The sequence below is a fragment of the Aedes aegypti genome, chromosome 2 (genome assembly GCF_002204515.2).
Source record: "Aedes aegypti strain LVP_AGWG chromosome 2, AaegL5.0 Primary Assembly, whole genome shotgun sequence".
NCBI classification, from domain to species: domain Eukaryota; kingdom Metazoa; phylum Arthropoda; class Insecta; order Diptera; family Culicidae; genus Aedes; species Aedes aegypti.
In genome coordinates this window covers 36033876-36051483 of record NC_035108.1, presented here as the reverse complement: position 1 = coordinate 36051483, position 17608 = coordinate 36033876, and the positions used below count along the sequence as shown (strand labels likewise).

General features: G+C 35.0%; 1 protein-coding gene across 1 annotated transcript; it reads right to left on the bottom strand.

Annotated features, from left to right (window-relative positions):
• LOC5572894 lies at positions 1-10999 on the bottom strand. The gene is made up of 4 exons (XM_001654198.2): positions 10551-10999; positions 408-536; positions 217-348; positions 1-139 (listed from the first exon to the last, which is right to left on the bottom strand). The coding sequence occupies exons 1-4, from the start codon at positions 10722-10724 to the stop codon at positions 50-52; spliced, it is 525 nt and encodes a 174-aa protein (XP_001654248.2). The 5' UTR covers positions 10725-10999; the 3' UTR covers positions 1-49.
• Positions 11000-17608: the final 6609 nt, after the last annotated feature.

Genomic DNA, 17608 nt, shown 5'->3' with positions numbered 1-17608 from the left:
TAACATGAATGGCTAAGATTTATTTACACACATATCACAACTTAGAGAACTATCTTCTCAAACCGACTAATCCAGCGCCGACATCGTTCAGTTTATCGGACACGATCTTTTTCGCCGATCGATAGATTTGCGTAGGGGCCTGGAAATCAAGAGAAAAATACATTTATTAGTAGTTTACCCACATTGAGGAAGTAGACATTGTGAGTGGAACCATACCGCGATGGCCTTGTTGATCGTATTTGATACCGTTTCGGTGAGTTTGACCAGCGGTCGGGTAATGAAGTAAAACTGATCGCCTTCGTTGCCGTACTTGTCCGATTCTTTGATGGTGTCGATTAGCGGTGGGGTCTGCGGAGAAATATCATGATGACAAAGCATTTTAGGATAAACATTCCAACTCAACTTACATCGAACCAATCCTTCACTTTCTTCTGCGTATTGTCAAATTTGCTGAAAATGTTCGATGGGAAGTTGTCTTTCTCACGAGCGGCGTTGTCAATATCGGGAGGGTTGTCATACGATTCAAGTGCATGGACCTGGATGAAATATAATGAAATTATTGTGGAAAAGTTTTTTGTTAGATGGATGCGTTCTGAGACGAGACTTGCGAAGACGGTCTTCTTTTTCTGTGATTGCTGAGTTTTTTTTCTTATTTCACTTTGTGTTTATATCAATTATGCGCATGCTGTTCAAATCCTCACATGAACTTCTCAGCAAAAAATGATTGAGTTTGCATTCAGACATTGCATTTCATCTCATCTTTCGATCTTCTGAGCAAGATACGGATCAAATATTTGGATATTATCTTAGAGCTCTTTGATCGATTTTCAAACTTCATCTTTGACTCACTTGATTCCACATGAAATCTTATCATCTGAGCAATCCGTGCCACAGAAAGCTATAACAGAAAGAGTCGGAACAGCCCAGCTGTCACGTTCAGGTAATCTCTACCTAACAAAATGTTAGGTTATGTTAGATATAAATCACGGAAGTAAGTAGATTGTTGGTTCCTTGAGGAAATCATTTTTCATATTTTTATAGGTTTGGAAGCATTATTTTGCGGCTACACCTAGAGAGCGTATGTATTTGCGTTCGTAAGACATGAAGACTTCAAACGCAACTCTCAAACATTGGGATCAAGCAACGGAAAATTTTAGCAGAAATCCTTCATGGATAACGATGAATATAGAATAGAAATATAATGAGTTTGGATCGTGAAAAATAAAAGTATTCATGTAAAATTAATCGACAGATTCCTCCGTGAGACATTTATTGTTTAAAAAAAGGAGTTCCTCATTAATCTTCTGGCCCAAGCAATATTCGTCTAGCATGCACACCTTGGTGGCGGGAGAATCTATTATTCTATTGGTTTGGAGTTTCAGAGTTGCTCATCGTTCTGTTATACAATTTTTTGTTTTTGCATGGCGTTGCGACCTGAAGTTAAAACATGAATTCTTGTTCTACCTTAGTCTTAATATTCAAACGTTTTATTTTATTTCATTGCAATAGTCAATCAGTTTTAACACTTTTTTCATCATTTTATTATTTTCTAACTCAGCGGTATATCAAAGGATCTAACGTATTCAGTATATTAGCATGTAGGTTTAAAAGGGAACTAAATGCTCACTATGTAAGCCGTGTGAAACATCCGTACAGCTGCTATGACAGTATTGCAGTGTAATCAAATTTAAAACAGACATACAAACCAAACAAGCGTCAAGATCATCATCTGATAGAGAGATGGACTCATATCGAAGCGTTTTTGGATTGCAGATAATATCTTTCATCATCCGAAGATGATCAAAGTGATCAGATGAGATTGTAATGCCTGGTTTGCATCACATCGAATCATAGATAGCCGTTTGAGTGAAATTTCATGCCAGCAAACGTAGCATTAGAAATAATTAATCTTCTGCTTAGATTTATCAGCAACTTTGGAAAAAACTGCTCCGCCGACTGAGGTTTTTAATAACAGTTTACTTTGAACACAATACTTTTCACTTTTTCAGCCATAAAAACGGTGGGCTGCATTTGACGTTTCGTGAGAGGGGAAACTGGGCTGCATATGACGTTGATATTTTTCCTCTTCGCGAGTCTCTCTCAGGATGCGTTTACACTTAAAATATATTGCAATTTTTTTCAGGAAAAAGATAGAAAATAAATCTTCATAGCTACCTGAGCAACGGATCAATATTCCGGACAGATTAACAAATTGTCATCGAAACAGACGCAAAACAAACAACAACGCAAGCACGCTCACAATCGTTTGTCCCAACTTTTGCGGATTGAGATATAATCTCAAGAAAAATTGTCATAACAAACACATAGGTCAACATTGGTGTAAACACAATTTTTTTTTGTTTTGTTTTTTGTTCAAACACAAAATTAAATTTGTTTCATGATAGTTATTCGATAATGTGGCAATTTATACCAACACAGACAAAGCTCTCGAAAAATGCAATTTGAAGCCCTGAAAATCGCTACGCACGCAGTGAGCGATCTTTGTCATATTCTGTTCAGGTCGTTTGCAGAATAAGATTGTTGCAACAAGGATGGGAGAGGAAATTTATTTCTGCATGTTGGTTGACAATTGACTCACCGATTACGGATGAGCATAGACATCTAGTGTCGGTAGCAGTCTTACAATTGGATAAGAAGCACCACTACGAACTGCTTGTTCCGTTGGTAAAAGTCCGATGAAGTATCTATGAAGTACCAGGAAGTCCTCAATAGTATCTTGCCCTTCTTCCGCTACTCGGAGCAATGGTGCAGGTGACCTTCGAGATAATCGGCAGCCTGATGCTAAATAAGGATGGAATTTTGAATATGTTGTTGTTACGAGTAACTGATACTGAAGAAGACTGCAAGTGGTAGTCGATATACGCGTATCTGTCAAAGATAAGCATTTAGGAGCGGAATTAAAAGGTACACGATACTCCATCTACTTTTAAGTTTCTCCATTAAAAACCAATTAAACTCTTAGGCTTTAGTGTAAAATTTGACAAAATTCAGTTAGTTTTGAATTGCTCCATAATGAATGATAGATTGCAGTCAAAAGGGCAAAGTCAAGTCTTCGATAAAAAAAAATTCAAGAGAATAATTTCCTAGGCTACCACTAGCATTCGTTAAATTCCACTGGAAAGCGTTTCAAAATCCCCTAGATATTGCCAGAAATACTCAAAATACCACTAGAAATCCACATTATCTTGCTAAGAATTTACAGGACACTCTAGAAATCTTAAGAGTTTATTAGGAAACAGGAATTCTCAAAAAATAATATACAATATAATAAAACATGCAGTGTATATATTGATTATTTCTTGACACTTTAGCAATTCACTAGAGTATCGCAATGAAATCTCTAAAAGTTATGATACACGACATTTAGCTGTATTTGTATCTATTAATGCGGTGTGATTTTACATAAGCAATGTATGTTATTCCATGCGAACAGTGAGCTTGAAAGGAGAGATGAAACACAGACAAACAGACGTAACACTGAAGAAATTTCCATCGACCACACATTTAACGATCGTTTCAAATTCGCTTTGTTGCAAATCTCACAACCAGAAGTGCGCGCATCGTTTTTCTTCGCGCTTGACGTTTCGCAGTACCGCCATCTGCCGGTCTTGTTGTACACGGAGAAGCGAAACAACTCAAATGTGAGATAAAAAGTACTCAAAATGTAGTACTGCTCCATCACTACTAATTTGGATATTATTTTGCTCTGCATTTTAAATACTTTCAACTCAATCTTGAAGTCTATTCAAAACTACTTTATTTTGAGTTATTTGCAAGTTGACGTTCTTATTTTGATTTTGTTTTGCTTGCCGTTCTAAGAAAGTATCCAAAATCAAGAGTTGATCTAGTACTTGGTTTTTGGATGAAAATTTCAACCGTACGCCATACTCATTTCTTTAAGTGTTGTCAATGAGTTGATCGCTGAATGATAAAACTATTTCTCAGGTTAGTTGAATAACATTATTTATAAATTGTATTATAACAATTTTGTACAATTAAAATTCCAGAGATTCCCAAAAAATCAGTTTCATGTCAAAATCGGAGGACGGACGTTCCGGAAACAAATTGTAGATACACCATGTATTTTTTTGTTTTGAGCCTTAGCAAAACACTTAATTTTGCATACTTTTAATCCAATAGCTACTAATTGCAAATCAGTTAAAATGACTCAAACCTTAGTTTTCCAGGAATGACATAAAATTGAATACTTCGCAAATAACTCAATTTTGAATCATTCCACTTAGTTGTCAAGATGAGTCAAAAAGACTTAATTTTGAGTTGTTTCGCTTCTCCGTGTATGAAACACCTTTTCGTGCAACATGCTCACCAGATGATGATGAAACTGGGCGATGGATTTTGAAGAAATTTGTTCTAACTGTTACGTCTGTTTGTCTGTGAAATATATGATTGTAACTCTATGTGAATCATAGACTTTCTGTTGCTCTTATGTCGGTGCTTATGTTTTGTTCAAACAAACTGCTCCAAATCTGAACAAAAGTGTGTTTTTGAGTATCACCTACTGGTAGACTAAAGTGGGCTTGTCACTCAGTATGAATGGCTAAGAAAAGAGATTGGTCTCTAGTTGAGATGCTGGTGGAGATTAATGGTCTCATGAAACGCTGCGAATGCATGAATAAGCGCGTACGGGAGCCTATAGTAATTGGTGAGATTTGGTGAAATATTGACGAAAATGGACCTCTGGTGTTTAATCAGTGAATTGCTGCTATTGAAATGACTAAAGCAACAGACACGATAATATTTACAAAATATTAGAAATTTTAGGGGAATTCAAAAATGTTGCCAAAACAGATCCATTTTTTTGCCAAAATCGGGGGTGCCAAAAATGGAGAATGCCAAAAACGCAATTCCACTGTACCATATAATAATTCCATATAATATACGCGTTTTTTAATAAATCATGCTACATTGTTCTGGAAATTCCTATGACAATTTTGCCAAGAACTAATTCATGAGTTCTGTAGGAATCTCATGAAAAATCGCCATCATGTTCTTTCAAGAATGCCCTGGAAGCACCTCGACTATCGCATACAGCACCACGTTCGTACTGTGTATATTAGAGTGATGCAAATTTTTAAATTTTAGCTCCCCTTAGAGTTTTCAATCCCGGGAACATTTCCCGGGAAATGAGATTCCCCAGGGTTCCCGTTTCCCGGGAAATGATTTACTGTTTCCCGGTATTCCCGTATTTCCTGGGATTTCTGTATTTCCCGGGTAGTTCTATCAAAAAAAGATTGACCATCCATTTTCAAACCAAAACTATCGTATAATTTACTTTTCATATCATTCTAACCAATGACCTTACTAGATCACTGTACAACTATATCGAATTGATTTGTTGTTTTTTTTTTGTTATCAAATAATTGTTGATAAAATAAATAGCTCTTTGATGATATGTTTTTTTTTTTCAACATAGATTATATGCTATACAAAATACAGGATTTTTCGATTGATCATCCATGAATTGAGTATTCTCATAAAGTTTTCATGGATTTAACCACATTTTCCATCATTAAAAGAAAAATTAAAACTGCACTAAAAGAACTTCAATATTATTTTTTTCGTTGTTTTATTTATATAATGCAGTGGCGTAGCCAGAAGTTACTTCTAGGAACATTAGGGATCTTGGGAAGAACTTACTTTGACCGGCATACAAATAACCTCTTTTTCAAACCCCCTCTTTTTACCTACATTCAAAGCTGCAAAACCATTCATATTGTATATTGCAATACCAAATTATCTCAAATTTATGCATAAAATCTCAAAAACAAGAATATCAAAGGACAAATTTCGGATAATCGAGTGTAAAAATCCGGATAATCGAATCTCGGATAATCGAGTCAGTCCTGTACATATTATTTGAACTTCATACGATTTGTCAAGAATCTTCACATGAACTCAATCTCATAATTTGTGTTGTTCTGAGGCCTACCGTACACAACGAAATCATTTTTTTTTTTAGAAACATAAATAAATTACTTACAAAAAAGAGAATGTAGGTACCATACAAGTTTACAGGTATAAAAAATATATAACAAAAAATCGTCAAATTTGCTCTATTTTCACGTTTTTGAAAATTTCCCGGGATTTCGCGGGAAATGACAAATTTATTTCCCGTTTCCCGTGAAATCAAATCCCGGGAAATTTGAAAACTCTAGCTCCCCTATGCTTAAACGATTTTAATTATGGTAAAAAGCATCCTTCCAAAATTTGAAGTGATTCGGAAGAAATTTGGTTGTGCACACGCCATTTGAATTTTATATGAAGATTTCTATGGAAAACGCCGATCTTTGGTGTTCAGCCCTCTATCTCTTCGTCTTAATATTTTATGGAAAAGTGAACACACTCATCTCATGTGAAATATTCCCAGCTACAAGTGTGCCGAAGACCACTTTTTGATTGGACGTCAGGATAAATTGTTATTCATCATCATAAAGTTGGTTTGCATGTAGCATGCTTCACCAACTGTTCGGCAGGCAACAGTGGTGCTCCTGGCGGGAAGAATAGATCAAAGTAATCCAGGCTACTATGTTGTACAGCAAAAAAGCAGTGTTGCTCTGAAAGTAATTGAATGATCATCTCAGCATGATTTAGACTTTGTTATCAAAAATAACAAATTATCCTTACGTCCCATCGAAATGTGGTCTTCGGCAAAGTTGTAGCTGGGAAGTTTTCACATGAGATGAGTGTGTTCACTTTTCCATAGGTTATTATGACGAGCTGTTCGAGTACTTAGCTTAGCTTAGCTTAGACTGACTACACATATCAATGGTTGCTATTCCGTGATTGACCGAAGTCAGTGAAAATGCACAAAGAATCAACTAGAAGCGATTAGACCATGATAAATAATGATTTGTGAGATATATACATGCTTATTTGTAAATATAATATTTTCATTTGATATGAACAATTTCTATGTAGTGGAAAATTATGCCGACACTTGATGTGACGAACCATTCAAAGTTTGTTGAACAAATACCTAAATGTAACATTCCTACAGCTGTCAGGACGAAAGCATGTGTTATTATATTTTACTTATTTGAAAAGAAACAAAAAACTCGAATGGTTGGAACATCATAGAACACTCTTATTCTTATGCCGACACTTACAGTGGCGAACCATCCAAAGTTTGTTGAATAAAGTGAACCTTTCGCAAGTCTACACTTGTAGTGTCGAACCATTCAAAGTTTTTTTAATTACGAAAATAAAGGTAAAAAGGGGTGTTCTGTTCTGAAACGAGCTCACCAATTGATTCTTTATCCTTCACTGTGCAGCCACAATCCACTCTCAGCCTCACTCGTTTGCTCGGTTATATAAAAGCACTCAGAAAAAAATAGGCGCGCGACCCGAAAAGGAAAAAAAACTTGGCTTTCTTGACGCACTGCCCAGCAGCAAGCGTCAAGGTCAAAGAATCAAAAAGCACTAACCGATCACGCCACTTTTTCACTTACTAGACCGACGCGCGACATGTTCGATCCTGCCCTCGTCGCTCGCCCCCGTAGGAGCAAGCGTCAAGGTCGAAAGATCAAACAGAACTCTATTATGACGAGCTGTTCGAGTACTGAACACAAAAGGTTTGCCTTTTCCATAGAAATGTCCATATAAACTTCAAATAGCGTGTGCACAACTAAATTTCTTCCGAATCATTTCAAATTTTGGGAGGATCATTTTCATTATAATTGACATCGTTTAAGCATAGGGGAGCAAAAACTTCAAAATTTGCAGTCTAGTGTATATTATACACTGTATAACAAGTGAGTTTCGGTTCACTCTTTCGAAGTTTTATAAATAAGATTCAAACTTGGACTCAAACAAACATGTTCTATCAAGTTCAGAGTCCAACGGCTTTCAAGAATTCCGTGGAGCCTGGGCCTCCAGATCAACAAACGTAACCAGTAATCTCTTGATGATAAATAAACAAGGTTTACACATTTATGTGAACTCACACAACCAAGTTGAGCATTTTCCGGTAAGGCTTTAGAACATTTGATCGGATGACGTTTGGTCGAATGACATTTGGTCGAATGACATTTGGTCGAAAGTACATTTGGTCGAATTGCTTTGGAACATATAATTTTGGTCGAATGACGTTTAGTTGAACGGAAATTTGGTTGAAAGCTTATTTTCAAATGGTTGATTGAAAGATCATTTGGTAAAATTGATTATTGTTTTTTAAGTTTTGCAAAGATGGTAAGATAACGTATTCTTTTAAATAATCTGAATCACAAACTGTTGTTGAATGAAAAATTGGACATACATCATACATCTTTTGATTTGTAATTTGAAGTTTTGCCAAAATCTAGGATTTCGATGATCTACACTCAGGCAAATTAATTATCGAATTTCATCAAATCCTCCTTATGAAGCATCAAAAGATACTCAAAACTTGATTTCATAAGGCTTATATTGATTTTATATTATTGAAATGACAATCATAATCAAGAAAGAAAATAAGCTCAAATTATGTATACAAATTTCATTGTGCGCCTTAAGAGTTTCAACATTAAAAAAAAAGAAAACCTGATTTCATAAGGCTATAATTGATTTTATAACATTGAAATGACAATCATACCGTTTTGATTCATATTACGGACACTTAAGGCTTCAGTGAAGTACAACTAATCACTACACATATAAATTGAATCGTTCTGTACAAAACTGTAGCGTAATCAGGCCTTGCAAATACTTAAATTTCGAATGCTGGGCGAAGATTCGGATTCCACATCTTTAATTCACTTTAATCGATAAAAATATTCGGCCTCTTCATGATTTTTATTCCAGACACACTTTCACTTCATATTCCGGACACTTTGTTTCGAATTCCGGACAACTCTTGAAAAACACAATCAAAATAATCGAATCATTAATTAAACGCACTAAACCGTAAGAAAAACGTCAAAACTAGTTGAACATTGTAAATTTTCATGGATTGCTATGTAAAATGTTTATAAAAATCATCATTCAAATTGGGAACTTTTTGACGGCGCATTTTGAAACATTTCGAGTGAAATCTTTCCCATACAAAGTAGAGTGTCCGGAATTTGAAGCTGTCCGGGTTTCGAATCAAAACGGTAATTAAGAAGTAAGCTAAGCTTAGTGAAAGTATCCAAATTTCATTGCGTGCCTTATGATTCTCATTGATGTCATTACTGTGAAAAAGTTATAAGGTTGTTATTATGAAAACATAACGAGCACTGTGTTGAAAGAGCTTACACTGATTGTGTCTTCATTTACAGTCATTGGCGTAGCTAGAAAGGGCCTAGGGGGGGGGGCCTAGCAAATACTTGTTTTTCAAAAGTTATTTCAATAGCAATAAGCAGGATTTTCACAAATTTCGTAATTTTATTTTTATTGATTTTATTCATTCGTTATTTTGTTTCATTTCGCGACACATCGGTGATACTGTTTTGTCTCAAATTCCGAACAGACTCATATTCCGAACACTCGCTTTTTGTATGGCGATTCGGCTGAAATGTTTCGCTGAAATATGTCATCGAATTACTAGAAAATTGCAATTCAATTTAAACAAATTCAAATCTATTTTAGACCTCGGGAGTAGAGATGATTCTCCAGTTAGAGGTCAGTAGAACTAGCTCAGATAAATTTATTTGCGAAATCATTCATTTGAATACGACTTATTCATGCTGTTCGGAATTCAAATCAAGGTGTTCGAAATATGAGACAGAATGAACACAGTGTTCGGCATTTGAATCAAAATGTTGTTTCATACTACGTTTAAATTAACGTTTTTATTGACACACCCAGCAGCTAACAGAACATGCAATATGATAAAATGTAGAGATGGCACCAATCATCCATTGGCGGAGAACGTGCCTCTGGAGTCGGCCTTCTAATACCTGATGGAAACCTTAGAATATATCCTGGCCATTTCAAGTTTACCCTGGGGAACTAGTTGAAAGTACAATTGGCATTGCCAATTCTCGAACGCAGATATCTAGGGATTATCATCCTTAAAAAAGAGTGAAGTTAATCAGACCGTTATAATTCTCAACAAGTACATAACGTTGTTGAATTAGTTCAGCATACTTCTCTGGCCTAGAGCATGGTGTGGTTTTGAACCCAAGATTTAACCATAAAAAAGCTCTTGTTCAAAATATCTGCTCATTTCATGACATTTGAAGAGTGATACAACATTGTTTCACAATCACTGAACTTGTCGCTATAAAGTCAACGTTTTGATTGTCACCACCCAACTGAATGTCATTGAAACAAAACGATCTAAATGAAGTAATTACTACATACTTGACTAGACCACATTAAAGCTTCATGCTTGCTTGACTTTCGCTTAACTCCACCTGCAATGCAATTCGCGTAATTCACTTGCACTACACACTTAGCGTGTGCTTCTTGGCGAGTTGATCAATACAGCTTACATAACATCTACAACAACCTTGCTAACTATGTTGTACCTATAAGCAATGAATTCCCGCGAATGATTTAGTCATACCCGACATTTGCAACTAAAGGGACCAACTCCCCCAATAACTTACAGGTTTGTCTCCAACCCATGTCACTTTGCGAATCTCCTCGTCGAAAGCCTTGTCCCTGAACACTGATTCTTCACCGTTCTGCGAGGCAAACACATTCTTCCCCAGTGGGTAATTCCAAGCCACCGGAAGCACCAAAACAATCGCCAGCGATAGACTCAACAGCGATCGTTCCATTTCAATTTTGATTATTGTCACCAGAAAATTCTCACAGAAACTGGTTTGTCGCGACGATCGATAAGCACTATCTTCGGGTACACTTGTTAACGCGAGCCCGCACAATCAAACACTAAGAAGTGGCGATTTCTGTAGAATCGATCGAGAGGGCTTCTGCTGCCGTTGGTTGCTGCCCTCCCCGGAGTTCAGGAAAAAACTGGCTCCCCCAATGGACCAGCCAGACCCAACTTGCAGCGAATCTCGGTCCGGGGGAGAGGTTGATCGGTGGGTGTGCGCGCCACCAGCCAAAGGCACACGCGATCGAATTCGTATGGCTGATGGCCGAGAGTAAGGGTATGCGATACTTGCAACACTTTTCAAATTCAAAGCTCTATTGACGACAGTTCAATATTTTGCTTGTTTTTTACCGAAAATATAGACGAAATTAAATTCAACGCAACGAAACAGAATCAAAAAAACTGCGGATGTTCAGTTAGAACGCTTTATGACGACGGAATTACCCGAAATATCGCATACCCTTAACCGAGACAGTGTGTGTGGTAAAGCCGCAGCAGAGTGTGTTTCTTGAGCAATGTTGTTGAATCGAACATTATGGTATGTTTTGCTAGTAGGCACTTGCTAGTAGTTAGTTGATTTTGCTGAATTCACTGTGTCCGCCGCGCTGGTCGGTGAATCGACGCTAAGAAGCTATTCAACGGTTGAGGTGTTTTCATTGCCCAATCAATTTTGCATTCAGTTGAAGGTGGTTGCGCACCTTTCGTGGTGGTGCTCGATTTAAAGCGTTTGGATGGATATGCGAATTGGGCTTTATTCATTTTTTGTCGGTGAATATGTTCATCGGATGGATTCATTTAATGCACGTGGCAATTATCACAATGAGTCAATTGTTGGTCATCATTGGTGTGTGCTCATAAAATAGGGAAAAACTGAAGAGAATTGGCTCAATATCACGATCTCACTGGGGATGCAACTTTGATGTTGACTCACACAGAAAAAAAAAACTATGTGTCGGTGCAAGGGTGGCTTTGTATTGAGGTTTTACGTGGTTTTACCTCTCTGAAATCTTAATCTTATTCGACACTGAGCACTTGAGCGAAAAATATTTAATAATGATTGCAATATAAAACAATTGTTAAATCCGCCAAGCACCAATATGCTGAATATAGAATGCCATTTTAGGCAAGTCTATACCATTTTAAATCATTTAAGCCATTTTTTTTAGTAATTTTAAATCATTTGATAACATTCAAACATTTTTTTTATAATTTTAACCATTTTTAACCAATATAAACAATGTAAAGCTATTTTGAATCAATTTAAACATTTTTTTATGACACGGACACCGTCTTCAGCCATTTAGCTGCACAGACTGTAACTTAAGGCAATTATAAAACGAAGCCAAACTTTGAATTTTCAAGTGCACAAGACTAGAAAATCTGACAACAGTTTGCGTTGAAAATCAATCAAATTACTTGCTTGCTGTGGTGACCAAGGGAATAAATTTCAACGCGGCGCGCTGTTTGGTTCTCACGTCTTGCGCTCTTGAAAATTTGTGGTGTGGCTTCGTTCTATAATCACCTTACGCCATTTAAAGCGATTTCAACCATTTTAAGCCATCTTAAGCAATTAAAAGCCATTTCAAGCTGTCTTAAGCCGTTTAAGGCGCTTCAATGTTTGTTTTAGCCATTTCAAGAAGTTTGATTTTTTTTAAAAAGCTGTGTTGAACCAGTTTAAGCCGTTTTAAGCCATTTAAAGCAATTTTAAGCCTTTTTCAAACCGTTTCAAGCCGTTTTCAGTTGTTTCAAGCCATATTAAGCCTTTTAAGCATTTTTAGCTTTTAAGCGATTTAAAGCTATGTTAAGGGATTTCAGGCTGTTTCAAGCCATTTTAAGCAATTTGTAGCAATTTAAAGCCATTTAAAGGCATTTTAAACCGTTTTTTTTAGCTGAATTGACACTTATATTGAGCTGTTCGGTAATCCAATCCGCATGGTTATTAAATGAATTAACTCATTACGCGTGGTAAAGATGGACAAATTATGGGTAAAATTATGAAAAAAAAATCCACGTGTTCGGCTGGGATTTGAACTCAGGACTCTTGTATGCTAGACGAGCGCTTTACCAACTTAGCTACCGAGCCACTTGGTGACCCAATAACTGAGTTGGTTACAGGTTGAATTCTAAACTTGTAGCCAACTCAGTTATTGGGTCACCAAGTGGCTCGGTAGCTAAGTTGGTAAAGCGCTCGTCTAGCATACAAGAGTCCTGGGTTCAAATCCCAGCCGAGCACGTGGATTTTTTTCATAATTTCACCCATAATTTGTCCATTTTTACCACGAGATTTTAGCTGTTTAAAGCAGTTTTAAGCCATTTTAAGCTGTTTTAAACCATTTAAAGTAATTCAAAGCCATTTAAAGGCATTCTAAGCCATTTTCGCCTTTTTAAACCGTTTTAAGCCTTTTTAAACCGTTTTAAGCAATTTAAAGTTGTTTTAAGCCGTTTAAAGATATTTGATGCGATTTAAAGCTGTTTTAAGCCGTTTTGAACCATTTTAAACTACCGTTTTGTCTCAAATTCCGAACAGACTCATATTCCGAACACTCGGGTTTTGTATGGCGATGAGGTTGAAATGTTTCGCTGAAATAAATCATCGAATTACCAGGAGATGGCAGTCAATTACAATTCAATTTAATCATCTGCAAATCTATTTTATACCTCGGGAGTAGTAATGATTCTCTAGTTCGAGACCAGTATAAGATCCTCCGATGAATTTATTTGCGAAATTATTCATTTGAATACGCTTTATTCGTGCTGTTCGTAATTTGAATCAAGGTGTTCGGAATATGAGACAGAATGAAAGCAGTGTTCGGCATTTGAATCAAAATGTTGTTGCATACTTTTACGTGAAAACAATACTATACAAATTTAAATAAATATTTTAATCGGTACACCCAACAGCTAACAGTAAGGCATTGCAAAGAAACTAAAATTTTCATAAATATCAGCTAATTTGCGTCCACCAGGTGCATTTGAAATCACTGTTGGCCTTAAGTGTTCGGAATATGAGTCAAAACGGTATTTCAAGCCAGTTCATTTAAGCCGTTTAAAACTATTTAAAGCCATTTCAAGCTGTTCTAATCCGTTTCAAGGTTTTATCCAATTTCAACCCATTTTAAGCCATTTATATCGGTTCCAAGCCTTTAAAAGCATTTTAAGCTGTTTTAAACCGTTTTGAGCCGTTCAAAGCGGTTTTAAGCCATTAAAGCCATTTTAAGGTGTTCTAAGATGTTATAAGCAATTTAGAGCGATTTAAAGCCCCTTAAAGCTATTTATAAGCGGTCCCTTCACCACCGCTTAGGCCCTAAACCTGGTTTATTCGTATGGGTAAACGTGGTTTAAGGCATAATCGAAGGTAAAGGTATCGGCCCTTAAAGGCATTTTTAGCCATTTTAAACCGTTTAAAGCTGTTTTAAGCCGTTTTATGCCATTTAAAGCGATTTGAAGCCATTTTAAGCCCATTACAAGGCGTTTTAGCCCATTGCAAGCCATCTTAAGCAGTTTAAAGTTGTTTTAATCTATTTAAGGCGATATAAAGCCATTTTAAGGTGGTTTCAAGGCGTTTTAAGCTTTTTTTAAGCCGTTCCAAAACTTTTTTAAGCCATTTTGGGCTATTTGAAGTTGTTTGAATTTGAAATTTGGAATTTGGAATTTGGAATTTGGAATTGGAATTTGGAATTTGGAATTTGGAATTTGGAATTTGGAATTTGGAATTTGGAATTTGGAATTTGGAATTTGGAATTTGGAATTTGGAATTTGGAATTTGGAATTTGGAATTTGGAATTTGGAATTTGGAATTTGGAATTTGGAATTGGAATTTGGAATTTGGAATTTGGAATTTGGAATTTGGAATTTGGAATTTGGAATTTGGAATTTGGAATTGGAATTTGGAATTTGGAATTTGGAATTTGGAATTTGGAATTTGGAATTTGGAATTTGGAATTTGGAATTTGGAATTTGGAATTTGGAATTTGGAATTTGGAATTTGGAATTTGGAATTTGGAATTTGGAATTTGGAATTTGGAATTTGGAATTTGGAATTTGGAATTTGGAATTTGGAATTTGGAATTTGGAATTTGGAATTGATTGGAATTTGGAATTTGGAATTGGAATTGGAATTTGGAATTTGGAATTTGGAATTTGGAATTTGGAATTTGGAATTTGGAATTTGGAATTTGGAATTTGGAATTTGGAATTTGGAATTTGGAATTTGGAATTTGGAATTTGGAATTTGGAATTTGGAATTTGGAATTTGGAATTTGGAATTTGGAATTTGGAATTTGGAATTTGGAATTTGGAATTTGGAATTTGGAATTTGGAATTTGGAATTTGGAATTTGGAATTTGGAATTTGGAATTTGGAATTTGGAATTTGGAATTTGGAATTTGGAATTTGGAATTTGGAATTTGGAATTTGGAATTTGGAATTTGGAATTTGGAATTTGGAATTTGGAATTTGGAATTTGGAATTTGGAATTTGGAATTTGGAATTTGGAATTTGGAATTTGGAATTTGGAATTTGGAATTTGGAATTTGGAATTTGGAATTGGAATTTGGAATTTGGAATTGGAATTTGGAATTTGGAATTTGGAATTTGGAATTTGGAATTTGGAATTTGGAATTTGGAATTTGGAATTTGGAATTTGGAATTTGGAATTTGGAATTTGGAATTTGGAATTTGGAATTTGGAATTTGGAATTTGGAATTTGGAATTTGGAATTTGGAATTTGGAATTTGGAATTTGGAATTTGGAATTTGGAATTTGGAATTTGGAATTTGGAATTTGGAATTTGGAATTTGGAATTTGGAATTTGGAATTTGGAATTTTGAATTTTGAATTTTGAATTTTGAATTTTGAATTTGATTTTGAATTTTGAATTTTGAATTTTGAATTTTGAATTTTGAATTTTGAATTTTGAATTTTGAATTTTGAATTTTGAATTTTGAATTTTGAATTTTGAATTTTGAATTTTGAATTTTGAATTTTGAATTTTGAATTTTGAATTTTGAATTTTGAATTTTGAATTTTGAATTTTGAATTTTGAATTTTGAATTTTGAATTTTTGAATTTTGAATTTTGAATTTTGAATTTTGAATTTTGAATTTGAATTTTGAATTTTGAATTTTGAATTTTGAATTTTGAATTTTGAATTTTGAATTTTGAATTTTGAATTTTGAATTTTGAATTTTGAATTTTGAATTTTGAATTTTGAATTTTGAATTTTGAATTTTGAATTTTGAATTTTGAATTTTGAATTTTGAATTTTGAATTTTGAATTTTGAATTTTGAATTTTGAATTTTGAATTTTGAATTTGAATTTTGAATTTTGAATTTTGAATTTGAATTTTGAATTTTGAATTTTGAATTTTGAATGAATTTTGAAACTACTTAAAACGGCTTAAAACGACTTAACTTGTGGGCTTCGTAGCCGTGCGGTTAGTGTCACCAGGCATTTAGCCGCATCTTGTTAAGGAGTGTGGGTTCGATTCCCGCTGCAGGCCGGAAAACGTTTCGTGAGGAATGTTTTCCAACTGTGCCACTGGGCGTTGCATGCTAGTCCGTTGTCTAGTGTGGTGCTTCCTTCAAAGGACTAAAGTCCACTGGAAGCATTAACGTGTCAGTGTCTAAAACCCCTTAAAACGACTTGAAACGGTTTCAAACAGCTTAACGGTTTAAAACAGCTTAAAAAACTCACATCCTTTTAGGTTTATACCATGTTCAAATCCTTGCTTAGAAATAGAAGTTCAAAGCTGTTTGTCAATACTGCACCGTGCATGATTTTGAAATTTTACGTTATTTTCATAGTAATAAACATTCTTTAACGCAAAAAACTTCACAACACACAATTCTACAATAGTAACGACAAGCAACGTTCATTTACTGCGGCTTACATTGATATTTGTGCTCCATTACGAATAAATAAAATCGTGTGATACGATGATCAATTTCACCCTTCTGATCAATTACACCCGATTTTACGGTAGTTGGAAATTGCTTTAAGCTGTTTCAAGCCGTTTCAAGCCGTTTTAAGCAGTTTTTAGTCATTTTAAGCTGTTTTAAGCCATTTTAAATCGTTCCGTTCAAGCTATCTTAAGCTTTTTAAAATCGTTTTAAACCGTTTTAAGCATTTATAAGCCATAATAAGACCTTTTAAGCTGATTTGACCTGTTTTAAGTTGTTATAATTTATTTAAGCCATTTCAAGGCATATTGACTTTCGAGTTTAAAAATTAGGATTTGAAATTTGGAATTTGGTAATTTATTCCATTTGAGGCCATTCTAAGCTTACCTGTTTGATGGTACCGTAAAACGGGGTAACTTTGATAGTTTTTTCGAAGAAAACTTCAATATTTATGCATGCTGTTTGAAAGAATTACAATTTATATTTTTAAAACAAGTACTGATATCATAGCTATCGATTGCAGTAGATAGATTGCCGTAGGATTTATTTTGAATGGATATATAATTTTTCATATAATCGAAAGTCGGTTTTCCGTTTTGGGGTAACTTTGATAATGGAGTATAAATCGAACAAGATTGAATGAATTACGGAACATTTATAGGGCGTTGCATACCTCTAGGCGTTTAACGCTACATGGAAATTTCTGACTTAGATTTCAAAAATGGTCCCAGTTTGTAAAAATGGTTTTCGCTAAAAGATTTGAGACCGAATTCATGATCTACTGTAACTAGGCTATCATGGGTAAGTGACGAGCTCATTATGACTTTCTCAAATAGAGGTCGTAGAACAGATTGTTTGTGAGCGTTGCAAAAATGCTAAAATCTTGTAAATTTTTAATATTTGCATAAAAATCCTCAAATGCACTTG

What these genes read in the sequence shown, in the direction of transcription:
- LOC5572894 (XM_001654198.2), bottom strand. Translation starts at nt 10,724, where the DNA reads ATGGAACGATCGCTGTTGAGTCTATCGCTGGCGATTGTTTTGGTGCTT. An exon ending in CATGGGTTGGAGACAAACCT is followed by an intron (nt 537 to 10,550) that starts GTAAGTTATTGG and finishes TATTTCATCCAG; the next exon opens with GTCCATGCACTTGAATCGTA. An exon ending in AAGTGAAGGATTGGTTCGAT is followed by an intron (nt 349 to 407) that starts GTAAGTTGAGTT and finishes ATTTCTCCGCAG; the next exon opens with ACCCCACCGCTAATCGACAC.